Source organism: Rhincodon typus, chromosome 17 (genome assembly GCF_021869965.1).
Source record: "Rhincodon typus isolate 14 chromosome 17, sRhiTyp1.1, whole genome shotgun sequence".
In the NCBI taxonomy this organism is placed as follows: Eukaryota; Metazoa; Chordata; class Chondrichthyes; order Orectolobiformes; family Rhincodontidae; genus Rhincodon; species Rhincodon typus.
This window is the reverse complement of record NC_063348.1, coordinates 41,698,922-41,712,728: the sequence shown is the minus strand read 5'-3', so window position 1 is coordinate 41,712,728 and position 13,807 is coordinate 41,698,922. Positions and strand designations below refer to the sequence as shown.

At 40.1% G+C, this 13,807-nt stretch overlaps 1 protein-coding gene across 1 annotated transcript in view; it reads right to left on the bottom strand.

Annotated features, from left to right (window-relative positions):
• Positions 1–6,917: 6,917 nt before the first annotated feature.
• Positions 6,918–13,807, bottom strand: part of prrg4 (proline rich Gla (G-carboxyglutamic acid) 4 (transmembrane)) — a 61,696-nt gene continuing 54,806 nt past the window's right edge. The window contains exon 6 of the mRNA XM_048607355.1: positions 6,918–7,102. Within this exon, the coding sequence (XP_048463312.1) occupies positions 7,045–7,102 (58 nt within the window). The 3' untranslated portion in view covers positions 6,918–7,044. The remainder of the gene's footprint in view (positions 7,103–13,807) is intronic.

The window sequence follows — 13,807 nt, the reverse complement described above, 5'->3', positions numbered from 1 at the left end:
CTATCACACTCCTAACTTGTGCCTTGAAGATGGTGGACAGCATCGATAATAAAGAAGTGAGTTACCCACTGCAGTATTCCTAGTCTCTGGCCTGCTGTTGTGGCCCCTATATTTATATGGCGAGTCCAGTTCAGTTTATCAATTGTAACCCCCAGGGTTACAGTGGGGGATTCAGTAATGGTGAAACCACTGAATCTCAAGGGGCAATGATTAGATTGTCTCTTATTGGAGATGGTCATTGCCTAGCATTTGTGAAAGTCAAATGTTACATACCACTTTCCAGCTAAGCCTGGATATTATCCAGGTCTTGTTACATTTAGATATGGACTACTTCAATACCTAGAGTCATGAATGGTGCTAAACATTCTGCAAATATTGCTGAACATCCCTACTACTGAGCTTATGATGGAGGGAAACCATTGATGATGTAGCTGAAGATGGTTTCGTCTCGGACACTATTTGAAAGAACTCCTGCAGAGATATCCGAGAACTGAGATGACTGACCTCCAAAAACCACAATCATCCTTCTACGTGTCAAGTATGACTCCAGCCATCAGAGTTTTTCCTCGATTCCCATTGCCTCCAGTTTGTCTAGAGCTCCTTGATGCTTGTGATGGTACCCTGCCTTTAATAGAGATACGTTCTGTGATGCTTTGCTTCCGGAGAGATGTTGCAACAATGCTGCCGAATTGTCTGCTTCAGACGGGCAGCGAACTCTCCCTTGGTGCTTTTTCTTAAAATGAAAAGAAACATGAGTGGACAGGTTCAGGATTCACACAAATCCAGAAAGGTTTTTAATTTTGCTTTCAGTTAGTGAGATGGTTTCTGCTAGCTGCTGAGCTAAAAGTTTGAGTTCCAAGCTGCTAGAGTGAATTCTTAGATGAGAGGCTTCTTCTTAAAAATCCAAAGGGGCAGATTATTTCTTCTGGATTGGAGAGAGGCAGCACATGACAGAACTGTTTTGCTGAATTGCAATCTTGCCAAAGGGTGTATATGCGGGATGTTACCTATATTGGAACAGTTGATGATTAGTGGTTAAATTATACATTATCTTGTTAAGTATTTCAATAGAGTGAAGGTTATGCCAATTCTTTCTTTCTTATATTTTAACTGTGTTGTAAGAATAAAGTATGTTTTGATAAAAACCTAGCAATGGACCAATCGAATCACAGCACATTACACTTGCCTTTAAATAAATATAACCGTTAGGGTCTAGGCTATATCCTTACAATACTTTGGGGGTTTGGTCTGGTCCATAACATGCTACACTCAGTCAAGTGTGGCCTTGATGTGAAGGGCTGTTACTCTCACCTCACCTCTGGAATTCAGCTCTTTTGTCCATGTTTAAACCAAGGCTGTAATGAGATTAGGAACTGAATGGCTTTGGCAGAAACCAAACTGGACATCAGTGAGCAGGTTATTGCTGAGCAAGTGCTGCTTGATAGCACTGTTGGTGAGTATTTCCATCATTTTACTGATGATTCAGACTAGACTGGTGGCATGATGAGTTGGGTTTGTCCTACTTTTTGTGTACAGGACATGCCTGGGCAATCTTCCATATTGTCAAGGAGATGCCAATGTTGTGGAGCTTATTCTTGAACAGCTTGGCTAGGGGTGTGGAAGGTTCTGGTGCTTAACTTTTCTATACTATTGCCAGATTGTTGTCAGGTCCCGCAGCCTTTACAGTATCCAGTGCCTCCAACCTTTTCTTGATGCTGTGGACCTCTGGCAGAAGCCAAGATAGATTATCCACTCGGGACTTTTAGCTGAAGGTTGTTGTGATTGCTTATTTTTTTTGTCTAATGTACTGGGCTCTCCCATTATTGAGGATGGACTGTTTGTGGAACTTCCTCTTCCTCCAGTGATTTGTTTAATTGTCGTTTGCCAATCACAACTGGATGTGGCAGGATTGCAGAGCTTAGATCTGATCCATTGGTTGTGGCTGCTTAAGCTCGATTATTTGTTCTTTATACTCTTTGGCATGTAGGTAGTCCTGTCTAGTAGCTTCACCAGGCTGACTCCTCATTTTTAGGTATGCCTGGTGCTGCTCCTGGCATGCCTTCCTGCGCTCTTCATTGAACCAGGATTGATCCCCTGGATTGATGGCAATGATGGAGTGGGAGATATGCTACGCAATAAGGTTGCAGGTTGTACCGGAATATGACTTTGCTGCTGCTGATGGCCCACACAGCCTCACGGGTGCCCAGTTGTGAGTTGTTAGATCTGTTCAAAGTTTGTTCCATTTGGCATGGTGACCATAGTGATAGTACCATACAACATGATGAAAGATTTTGACTGTGCAAAGGTGGGACTTCGTCTCCACACAGACTATGACGTGGTCACTTTTATCAATATTTTGTCATGGACAGACACACCTGCAGCAGAAAGATTCGTGAGGATAATGTCAAGAATGTTTTTCGTTCCTGGTGATTCCATTCACCATTTGAATCAGACTCTATCTAGCAACTATGTCTTTTACGTTCCAACCACCTCGCTCGGTAGTGCTGCAGCCAAGCCACTCTTGGTGGTGGATACTGAAATTCATCACCAAGAGTATATTCAGTGCCCTTGCCACACTGTTTGCTCCAAGTGTTGCTCAACATGGAGAACCACTGATTCATCAGTTGAGGGAGGACAGTGCATGGTGATCATCAGGAGATTTCCTTGCCGATGTTTGACTTCATGCTATGAGACTTCCATGTTGTTTGGGGTCAATGTTAAGGAATTCCAGGTCAACCACCTCCTGATTGTATACCACTGCACTGCCCCTTCTGCTGGGCCGATCCTGCTGGTGGGATAGGACTTATCCAGAGATACTGATGGTGGTATCTGGGATGTTGTTTGTAACAGTATGATTCTTTGAGTATGACAGTATCAGGCTGTTGCTTGACTAGTCTGTGAGACAGCTATCCCAATTTTGGCATTAGACCCTGACATTAGTGAGGCAGACTTTGCGGGGTCTATAGAGATGTTTTTGCTGTTATCATTTGTGGTGCTCAGATCAATGCCAGAAGGTCTGTTCAGTTTCACTTCTTTGTTGAGACTTTGATACAACTTTGATGCAACAGAGTGGCTTGGTAGGCCAATTCAAGGCAGTCAAGAGTCAATCGTATTGCTGGGTCTCGATTCATGTCAGTGAGGATGGCAGGTTCCTTCCATGAAGGATATTAGTGAACCAAATAGGCTTTTCCTGATGATTGACAATGGTTTCATGGTCATCATTAGACATTTCATTGCAGATATTTTTAACTTAAATTCCACCATCTGCCATAGTGGATTTTAAACCTGGATCCCCAGAACATTACCTGAATGTCTGGATGAATAGTCTAACAATAATACCACTAGATGATCAACTCCCCATTTATAAATCAAAAAAACAAGTTTTGGACTTGCTGGGCTTTTACTTCCTTATTGCAATATGGACATCACTAGGAAGGCCAACATATATTACCCATCAATAGTTGCACTTGAGGTCGTGGTAGACCTTTTTGAACTAATGATGTCCAGATGGTGAAGGTGTTGTTCTTATTGTTGGATATGGAATGCACAATTTTGACCCAACAATAGTGAAGGATGGAGCCATATGTCCATATCACAGTAATGTGCTATTTCAAGGAGAATTTGGAGATGACGTCCATGTGGATCTTGTCTATCTAATGGTGGGACAGGTTTCAAAAGTAGTGGGGAAGTACTTGGCAGTAAATACTGCAACCATGATATGGTGGTCGTTGTGAAGGAAAGAGATATTTAAGCTGCTGGATATAATGTGAATCAAACATTGCTTTGTCTACTGCCCACTGAGTGTTGTTGCAGCTGCCTTCATATAGGTAAGCGGAGAATATTCGGTCATGTTCCTGGCACGTCTTGTAGGTTGCTTTCCAGAACCAGGAGGTGAGTTACTTTCTTTAGAATACCAAGCCTCTTAGCTAATATAGCAGGCATAACTATTACATGACTGGTCCCATCAGCTTTTGATCAGTTGAGGCCCAAGGATGTTTGAGTGGAAAAACCAGAGGGTAATTCTGTTGACCTTGTGACTTAGATTTCCTCAACCTTTTTATGAGCTATTCCAGCCCTTTTTTAAAATAATTGTCTTGTATGAATCACATCTACTGCTATGCCACCAATGATAAGAGTTTTCATCTGTCTCCATAAACCATTTTGCATTTTGTCCCCTTCTTCCCACATGTAATTGGCACTTTAAAGCTCATTAGGCTACAGAAAATCAGTTCTAGTTTCTGAACTCTCAAGATTTCAATGACGTGGCTACAGGTGTCCCCAATTTATGACCATCTGAATTACAAGTGCCATGTTTACGAACACGTTCCTAGACATGGTTTAAAGACCCAACACACGAATATTTCTGTACATACAAATGGCTGCTTTCCATTGTACTTAATTGTGCTCTGACTTGTGAGCAAATCCAATGGAACCCAGAAGGAAACCCGTTCACAACCCAGGAACTGCCTGGACTTAAATCACTGAACTTGATGATCAATGGGTTCCATACCAAAGTCCACCTACATCGTTCCTGAGGTGCTGCAAAACAAAATTACATCTGAATCAGCATTGAGTTGCTAACATCCATATTTATGAAATACAAGATTTAACTTCAGTTATATTCCAATGTTCTAAATCCAACTGGAGGGACTCCAATTGCCAGCAGTGTAGAATACCATGACCAGCATTGCTTATGTTTAAATCGGGTCTTCATGTAAGATTTATTGCAACTGTATTTCAAGTTTCTGTATCAATCCAAAAAAGGTGAACTGGAATACTAGCAGTAAAGCTATATAGTGTACATTGCCACTGCTGACTTTGGAACTGTCTTGCAGAAGGTGAAATTGGCCAGAATTCTCTTAGTCAAATTTAGAAGTTCAAATATAAAAGTAACAATTTTAAAATTAACTATCAGTTGAAACAATAGGTTTGTTGGGTTATGCATTGCTGCATAACAAAGTCTTCAAACTTTCTATTGGCATGTCAGGACAAATTTGTAGTTTGAATGTCAGCAATCAGTGAAATGATTTTGAAGATTTGTCTTTTTTCCTTGCTATCTAAATTTAAATTTAAAATTACAAATTTTCTTATGGACGCTCCTAAATGTCTACTGTAAAAATTAAGACAATTTTTCATAGGATTAGACCAAAATGAATTTATTACCATCTTAAGTTTGTCCAAAGAACATTTGGTATGACTGAAACATATTTTAAATAGATTGCCTTTAATAGAATTGTTACTTGCTCTAATAATTATTCTTTGCGTTTCCTTTTGATTTTCTCATGTCAAGGACAGTTTTCCAACAATACTATGAACACAGCAATCTGTGATGATTTACATTCAGTAAGATTAACTTCTCTGTACTTCACTGAATGACTCAAGGGGTTTGCTTGTTCCTTCATTCAGGATTGAATCGTACCTTTAATACTTTCATTAAGTCACCATTAAAACCAACTTCATCAAATAGCAACTGAAAACTATTCATGTAACATGCACTGAGTCAAATTACAAACAGATATTAGACAGAGGTTCACCTGTATATCCACCAACTTGGTCTACTGTATCCGCTGCTCCTGATGTGACCTCCTCTACGTCGGTGAGACCAAGCGTAGACTCGGAGACCATTTTGTAGAGCATCTGCCCTCTGTACGTGAAAAATTACAACACCTTCCTGTCGCCAACCATTTTAACTCCCCTTCCCACTCCCTGGGTGACATGTCCATCCTGGGCCTCATCCAGTGTCACAGTGACACCACCTGTAAACTGGAGGAGCAACACCTCATATTCCGCCTCGGGAGCCTACAGCCCAATGTACTAAACGTGGAATTCACCAGTTTTAAAATCTCCCCACCCCTGGACTCATCCCTTGTCCAACCCTCCCTCTTATCCCCACCTCCATGACCTGACACAACCTGTCCATCTTCCTTCCCACCTATCCACCCCACCCATCCTACTGACCAATCCCCACCATTTCAAAAGAAATGGATACCTGAAAAGCACAATCTGCCGTTACCTCCAAGACAGGACACAACACAACCAGAATCACTTATCATCCTTCCATACATCAAGGACATATCAGAGATGACCACAAGACTACTCAGACCCCTAGATATCACAGTAACCCAAACCAACTACCACCCTACGATAGCTACTGACGAACGTAAAGGATCCCATACCCAAAACAGGAAAAACTGGGGTAATGTACAAAAATACCATGCAAGGACTGTGAGAAACACTACATAGGCCAAACTGGAAGAAAATTGACTATACAGATACATGAACACCAACTAACCACCAAGAGACATGACCAATTTCTCACTTGTCTCAGTATACATGGACAACAACGGACACGAAGTTGAATGGGACAACACATCACTAATTGCACAAGCCAAGCAGAGACACACCAGGTATTCCTGGAGGCCTGGTATTCCAACCAGAACTCTATCAACAAATACATTGAATTAGACCCTGTGTACAAGCCACTGAGAAACAAGACTGGAAATAATATCAATCACCCAGCAAAACGAAGCATATTAATAACAAGTGGGACAGAACACCGATGCTTGACCAGAGGTGGACTGATGATGTTACCTAGCAGGGTGACGAAATATTTGCAACCAAACCCACTGCTCGGCAAGCATGTCTACAACCTAATCCCCACTACTCCCTACCTGCACTCACCTATCACCATCCCACTTACCTATCCCAGCCCCAACCCTCCTCACTCTATTTACTTCCCAGCTCCCTTTCCCCTTCTTCTGAAGAAGGGTCCTGACCCAAAACACCAATTTTCCTGCCCCTCTGATGCTGCCTGGTGTGCTGTGTTTCTCCAGCTCCACATTGTTGTCTCTGACTCCAGCATCTCTAGTTTTTGCTATCTCAAAGAAACAATTGTTCTAGTCAAAATAGGTACTCACAAAGAGCTTTTGCAGCAGATGGTATCTTCATTTTTATGGATGATGTGTCACTGATTTGGCCAGCATTTGTTTCCCACCTCTAATTGCCCTTGAACTGAGTGGCTTGCTTCACCATTGCAGAGGGCATTTAAGACTCACCCATGTAGCTGTTGATCTGGAGTGACACATAGGTAAGATTTCCTTCCCTAAGGGCAATAGTGAAGAAGATTTTTTTATGGTAATCGATACATTCATGATACCATTACTGAGATAGCTTTCATTCCTAGGTTTTACTAACTTCGAGCTGTTGTGGTGGGATACAACCCCATGTCCCCAGAGCCTTAGCCGGGGCCTCCAGTTTACCAATCCAGCAAAGTTATCACTACGCCTCTTTCTCCCATCTTGCATCTCAGAAAATTCAAAAGTGCTTCAAAAACATGGACATCAGAAGACAGTGAAAAACATTTGTGTTTGGGGGAATGGGATCTAGATTTTGAGGCACGAGGAGTGATTTCTGATTTCTGATTCCTGGAGGGGCTGCAGGGGTTTACTTGGAGAAAAAGATCCACTATCTGAATTCAGGACTTCTGATCATGGGCTGGGGTGATAAGAGTCATTGGATCAGGGGTAGGTGCCATTAGCTGGCAGGAAACAATGTACACAATCTCATTATTTCTTCATCAGCTCTTAATTCTTCCTCAAAGCAATATCTCCCTTCCTTTAGTTGCCTGGTCTCCTGATGCTGGAGACCAGGCCAGTCAAGGTTAAACATGGTAGATGAGTCAAGTATAAGACTTACAATTTTTAAATGAACAATCCGCCTCTGGAAGATAGTTTGGGTTTGAGATTTTTAAAATTCTGTCATTCTACATGATCACATCTTTTTATGTGGTTAAAATGATCCAAACTTTCAAATTTTTTTTCCTAAGTAATCGGACTACATTCATTTAGAACAGTTACTTTTTAATTACATAAAATGTAATCTTTATACATTTTAAAAACAGGGCTGCTAGGTAACCTAATAGAAATCTTTAAAATTATGAGAGAGTTTGGTAAAATAGATGTTGGAGAAAATATTTCCACTGTGTGGGAATTCAAAACTTAAGGTCATAAATACAAAATATTTGCTAATAAATCCAATAAAAAATTTGAGAGCAACTTCCTCCTGTTGAAAACAAAAGATTCAGGAATAAATAATTTACAACTGGCATTGGAACAAAATCCAGTACTCTTAAAAAAAAATTGGCCCCAGATGTTGTCAAACACATATTGGAATAATTGTGTGGAACAATCCATTCAGACAAAGCTATGCTTCTATAATTCTTGATTTGTTGCTGTTAATTTGCCTTTTCAATGACATGCACATAATAATCTTCATCTTTAATTGTTAAACATAGACTTTTTTGAAACCCTCATTTATCTTAATCAGCAGTCTGATCAGGGAGATATAAGATTCACAGGCAGACTTCTAATTTTGAGTTTTGATTGCAATCACTTTCTACCTGTGCACTTCTAGTTATTTAAATTTTACTCCGTGCACCTCATTTCTAATACAGGTAATATAAGATTTAGAAACAGGAGGAGACCATTCAGCCCTTTGAGCCTACTCCCCCATTCAGAAACATCCTGCTAATCTGATTTTGGGTCAACTCTCCACTTTCCATAATCCTGATAGCCAACTCTGTCAAAATAAGAAAATGGGGGAACAGAATCGAAGGCTACAGAACACAGAAATTTTGTGCTTTGCGACATTTGTCTGGAAGTTTGGCTTTCTGCTGGGCTTGTGCCCATTTTTAGACTTTTCTCCTTGGATGGTTAAGCAACAGGAAATCGAGAATAAAGTGCTTTTGGACACTGCAGCCGCTTTAATCAACAGTAGGTCAAGGAAGAAAAGCTATATGTGCAGCAAAGTCAGTTCTTTAGTGGAAGCAGCTGGTACAAGAAATTTTGCAATTTTGTCCCCAAGTGCCAGTATTTATAAGATTGTAAGGAATAGGAGCAAAAATAGGCCTTTCGGCCCATCAAGCTTGCTCCACTGTTCAATAAGATATGCTCTAAATATCCACTTATTTGCCCACCCTCCCCATAAGTCTTGTCTCCCTTGCAGCTCCAAAAACTGTCTAACTTGCCCTTCATTATATTCAATAAATATTTCCAACTTCACTAGAGGAATATTTAAGAGTCCACTGATATTAGATTGGTCTCAGAAACTTTGTTGCACTGAGCTGTGGGGATGACTGTTACATGTGAAAATCAGGACAGCTCCCTCCAACATCCATACGATTATGTGAAATTTGACATGTTGATAACAAATCACTCACCTGATTTTATATCCTGTTTCTCTATGTATGTTTTAGAAGTTGATGGATGCTGAAATCATCAGCCCAAGTGCCACAATGTCATACAGCACAGAAACAGACCCTTCAGTCCAACCAGTCCATGCCGACCATAATTCCAAACTAAACTAGTACCACCTGCCTGTATTTGGCCGATATCTCTCCAAACATTTCTTATTCAGGTACTTACTTAAATGTCTTTTAAATGTTGTAACTGCACCCGCATCCACCATTTCCTCAACGTTCATTCCACATGATCCATTCTCTGTGTAAAAGAATTGCCCCTCATGTCTTTTTAAAATCTCTCTCCTCTCATCTTTAAACATATGCTCCCTAGTTTTAAAATCCTGAATCTAGGGAAAAGATGCCTGCCATTCACTTCATATATACCCCTCATTATTGTATAAACCTCTATAAGGTCACCTCTACACTTTATTAAACCAAATTACCTGGCAGTAATTATATGTGTTGTCTACACTGCTGTTTGTTGAAGCAGTGAGGATGGTTACTACAAACAAGCTGGAGTCAGGGGGTGTGTACAAAGGGAGATTTGGCCAGCAACTATTTGCTGATTGGTTTGTGGTATGGTGACCAGTTGTCAATGACAAATGTCTTGTGCCTGCCAACAACTATGTGGTTGGCTCTCAGCTGAACAGTTTGTGGGTGCGAATGTTTAGTCAGAGGCCATTGGACCTCTGAAAAGGAATGGGAGCTGCCCATTTTGTTGCAGAAAAAAAAGCATCTTGAGCCTGAAGAAAGCCAGTTTATTTCTTTTCATCAGTTGATGTATATGGTGGCTTTTAACCAATAAGTCAGAGGATTTATAAGGATGAATAAGTCACCCTGTGCCTCCTACAAGCAAGTGCAAAAGCCTGGAACACGAAGATCAAAGAGCAGCAAGTCCTGACCAGCAAAAGGATTGTCTCAGCAAACTCTGTTTCGAGGACCATTGAACTGCTTTCCTAGGCTTTTCCTCCACCCATAATACCCATGTATGTTTTTTTTGTGCTTGTTGATATCTGTCATTGTGTGTAAGTGGAGATTTTATAAAGGAATTAAAGTTTTAACTTGCAGCGTTATATGTTGATGAGCTCATAATTGTTTATCTGTGGATAGAATCTACTTATTTATAATAAATAGTTCTTCTAAAGTATAGAAACTTGGTCCATGCTTTCATCAAACTGAGTCCAAAGGGCGCAAGCAGCTAATAAAAATATCTGGAGGTAAATACATGCTAAAGTTAAAATTAGACTATTCTAATTCTCAGTTTCAAGAAATTGTTTGGTGGCATAAATGCAGCTCTGCATTTCAAAGGAGTTTAATCAACAAGGTATGGATACATAGGAGAGTTATATTTTCAATCAATAATTAAAGGCCAAAGTTATAGAGTTTTGAGTGATAGCATCCCATGGCAATGCTTACATTGATCAAAATTAAAGAATTGAAGTTAACTACTGTATCTCGAAGACACCACTGACCTGAGAGGCTAGTTATCAGTAGTCACAAGACATAAAAGCCTTAGAGTATGCAAAAGAACAGATTGCAGATATTCTCAAAAAAAACTGTACAGAGAGCCAATGTTGTCACACAATTGACATAACCAAGATGTACATGGATAGAGGAAATATTCACATCTCTAAGATCACTGTAAAGTATTAGCTGTGGAAGATGTTCTGCTCCAATAATGAATGATTGTCTTATGTTTAAAAATGAATTCTTGAAAGATAAAACACAAATTTTCCTTTAACTTCAATTATGACCCTATCTGATGCCAATACTGGACAAGTCAGATTCCAGAACACGGGCTTCATTGATTATGTGTTTTTATTGTTCAGTTAGTTAAGTGGTTAGTCAGTGAGAAATATTGACAAGACTGCTGATTTTTGTAATTAACTTATGTTGTTAAAAACAAATTATTGAGAATGGCATGATCTAAATCACACAGATCATAATTCATAGGAGCAGAAATAAGCCATTGGGCTTATTGATTCTTCTCTACCATCTAATGAGATCATAGCTAATCTGAAAATCCTTATCACCATTTTCTTAACTTTTCCCCATAAACTTGATTCTCTCACTGATCAAAAATTTTCACTGTTGCTGGGTTTAAAATCCTGGAAGTCCCTCCCTAATGGCATTGCAGGTGGACTGCAGCAGTTCAAGAAGGCAGCTCACCACCACCACCACCACCTCAAAGGCAACTAGGGAAAGGCAATAAATGCTGGTCAACCAGTGACGCCCGCATCCCACAAAAAAATCTCACCATTGAACATACTTGAAAACACAGCTTCTATTGCCTTTTGTGGTAAAGAATTCCACAGGTTCATTACCCTCAAAAGAAATTCTTCCTCATTTCTGTCTCAATTAGATGACCTCTTATTCTGAGATTATTCCCTCTGGTCCTAGATCATCCCACAAAACAGTAACAAGATATTCATTTATCTCAATCATTAGACCATTCCTGACAATAAGTTCTAATAATAGCTTGATGCCATCTTTCTATTGCATATCAGGATTGTGGATGACAAGCAGACAATTTAAATAGATTTTTTTCACAATTATTCACTATTTCTTTAAAGATTTATGACATGCAATTAGATCAAGATTCACATTTTCTTTGGATGGTCTATATCTTGGAGACAACTGATATAACAGTTCCACCATGATTTTTTGCAGTAATTTTTACCAAAGGCAATGCTTCAGGAAATCCTGTTCAAATATCCATAATAAAATGTTGATTCCCATTCCTGATTTTAAGTAGTTTAGGTACACTATCTACGAAGACCCTGATAATCATTTTTTTGTAGAGCTGGCATTGGGATTAAAGGCTCTGATCTAACTCCTGGTTAGGGTTTCCTAACTACTTGACATACAGCATATCTGGAAAGATTTGACACATCTTTTTGCAATCCTGGCCAACAAAAATGTTAGCCTGTGTTTTCCTAATACGTAAGTGACCATACACTTCTGCAGCCACTCACCTGGCCAGCCACATTTTTCTTTTTTTTTGTTTTGTTTCTTCATTTCTCTTTTGTATCAAAAGTTCACCTTTTCTGCGGCTGTGGTGGAGGAAGGCAGGTGCAAGGGCCTGCTGCAGAAATGGCAGTGTGGTGGATCCAGATGTCAGTTCCTCGTGTCCGTCATGGCCGTACCTTCATCGATGTCTTCATCATCGGTGGGTCTGGTTCGTTGCTCCTGGCAGCAGTGTGGCAGTTTCAGCAGTGGTGGCATGGTGGTTCCAGATCGTTTGTCATAGCCATGGTGGCAATGTGGCAGCTTTGTGACTCTGGTGACTGAAGTGGCAACTTGGTAGGTCCAGTCTGTCCTTCCTTGCCATGGTGGTGATACAGTGACTTTGATGTCAGCTTTGGTAGCGGCAGCATGGTGGGTCCATCTGGAAATCCTTGCTTTGGCGGCAATGTCCCATAGCCACTTCATAAACCCAGATTGCAGTAGAAGGAACAAAAGATGAACTTTGTCTTAACATTGTCTCAATTATTATTTTTATAATTTCTGTAATTAAAATGGCACAATTGTGGCAATCTATACACATCTCATCATATTTTCATAAATAAATAGCTTTTCTATTATATTCATTGGTATTTCATGAGTCACTTGTAAGGATTTGTTATGATACTTAGGCAGAACTAACACATGTTGGACTATTACCAATTCCTCATCAGTTTGGATTTCATGTGTTCTTCCTTAGCACTGTACTGTGTCTTTAAATTAATTACATTCAAGCAGGGCCTGGGATAGGGGGTATATCAGTGTGCAATAACTAGGGGCTCTTGAAGGCCCTCTATGGTGGACACAAGGATGGGGCTGCTGTGATCCAGCTGGGTGCCAGTGCACCTAAGCCAGGAACAGCATTGGGCCTATGATTTCTGTCCAAGCACATTGACATTAATTTTCATTCAATTTCTCAGAACGCTGTTTGCTATAACTCTCTCAGTTCAGGATCCAAGGTGTTGCATTTCTATCAAAGAAGATGAGCTAAACAATAGCCTCATATTTTTAACCCAATGTCTCTTATTTAAATTTTTGAAATTTGTGTCCAATGACTGAATTTTCAAGTCATCTTGATTTTTCATAGATGTCAGTTTATCTGCTATCTCTCTGTTCAGGCCTAGTCAGAGCTTTAAATACTTCACTGTTTTGTCTACTCCAAGAAAAGTTTTGGCATTGATCGAAACCATTTTGAAAATCTAAGCCATGCGATAAACTTCACTACAATATTCCCGTTTTTTTGTCCAGGTTCTACATAGTTTAATTTAGGTAAATGTGAGGTGATGCATTTTGGAAAGGCAAATCAGAGCAGGACTTACACACTTAATAGTAAGGTCCTGGGGAGTATTGCTGATCGAAGAGACCTTGGAGTGCTGGTTCATAATTCCTTGAAAGTGGAGTCGCAGGTAGATAGGCTCATGAAGAAGGCGTTTGGTACACTTGGCTTTATTGGTCAATGCATTGAGTATAGGAGTTGAGAGGTCATGTTGCAGCTGTACAGGACATTGGTTAGACAACTTTTGAATACTGAATGCAGTTCTCGTGTCCCTACTATAGGAAGTATGT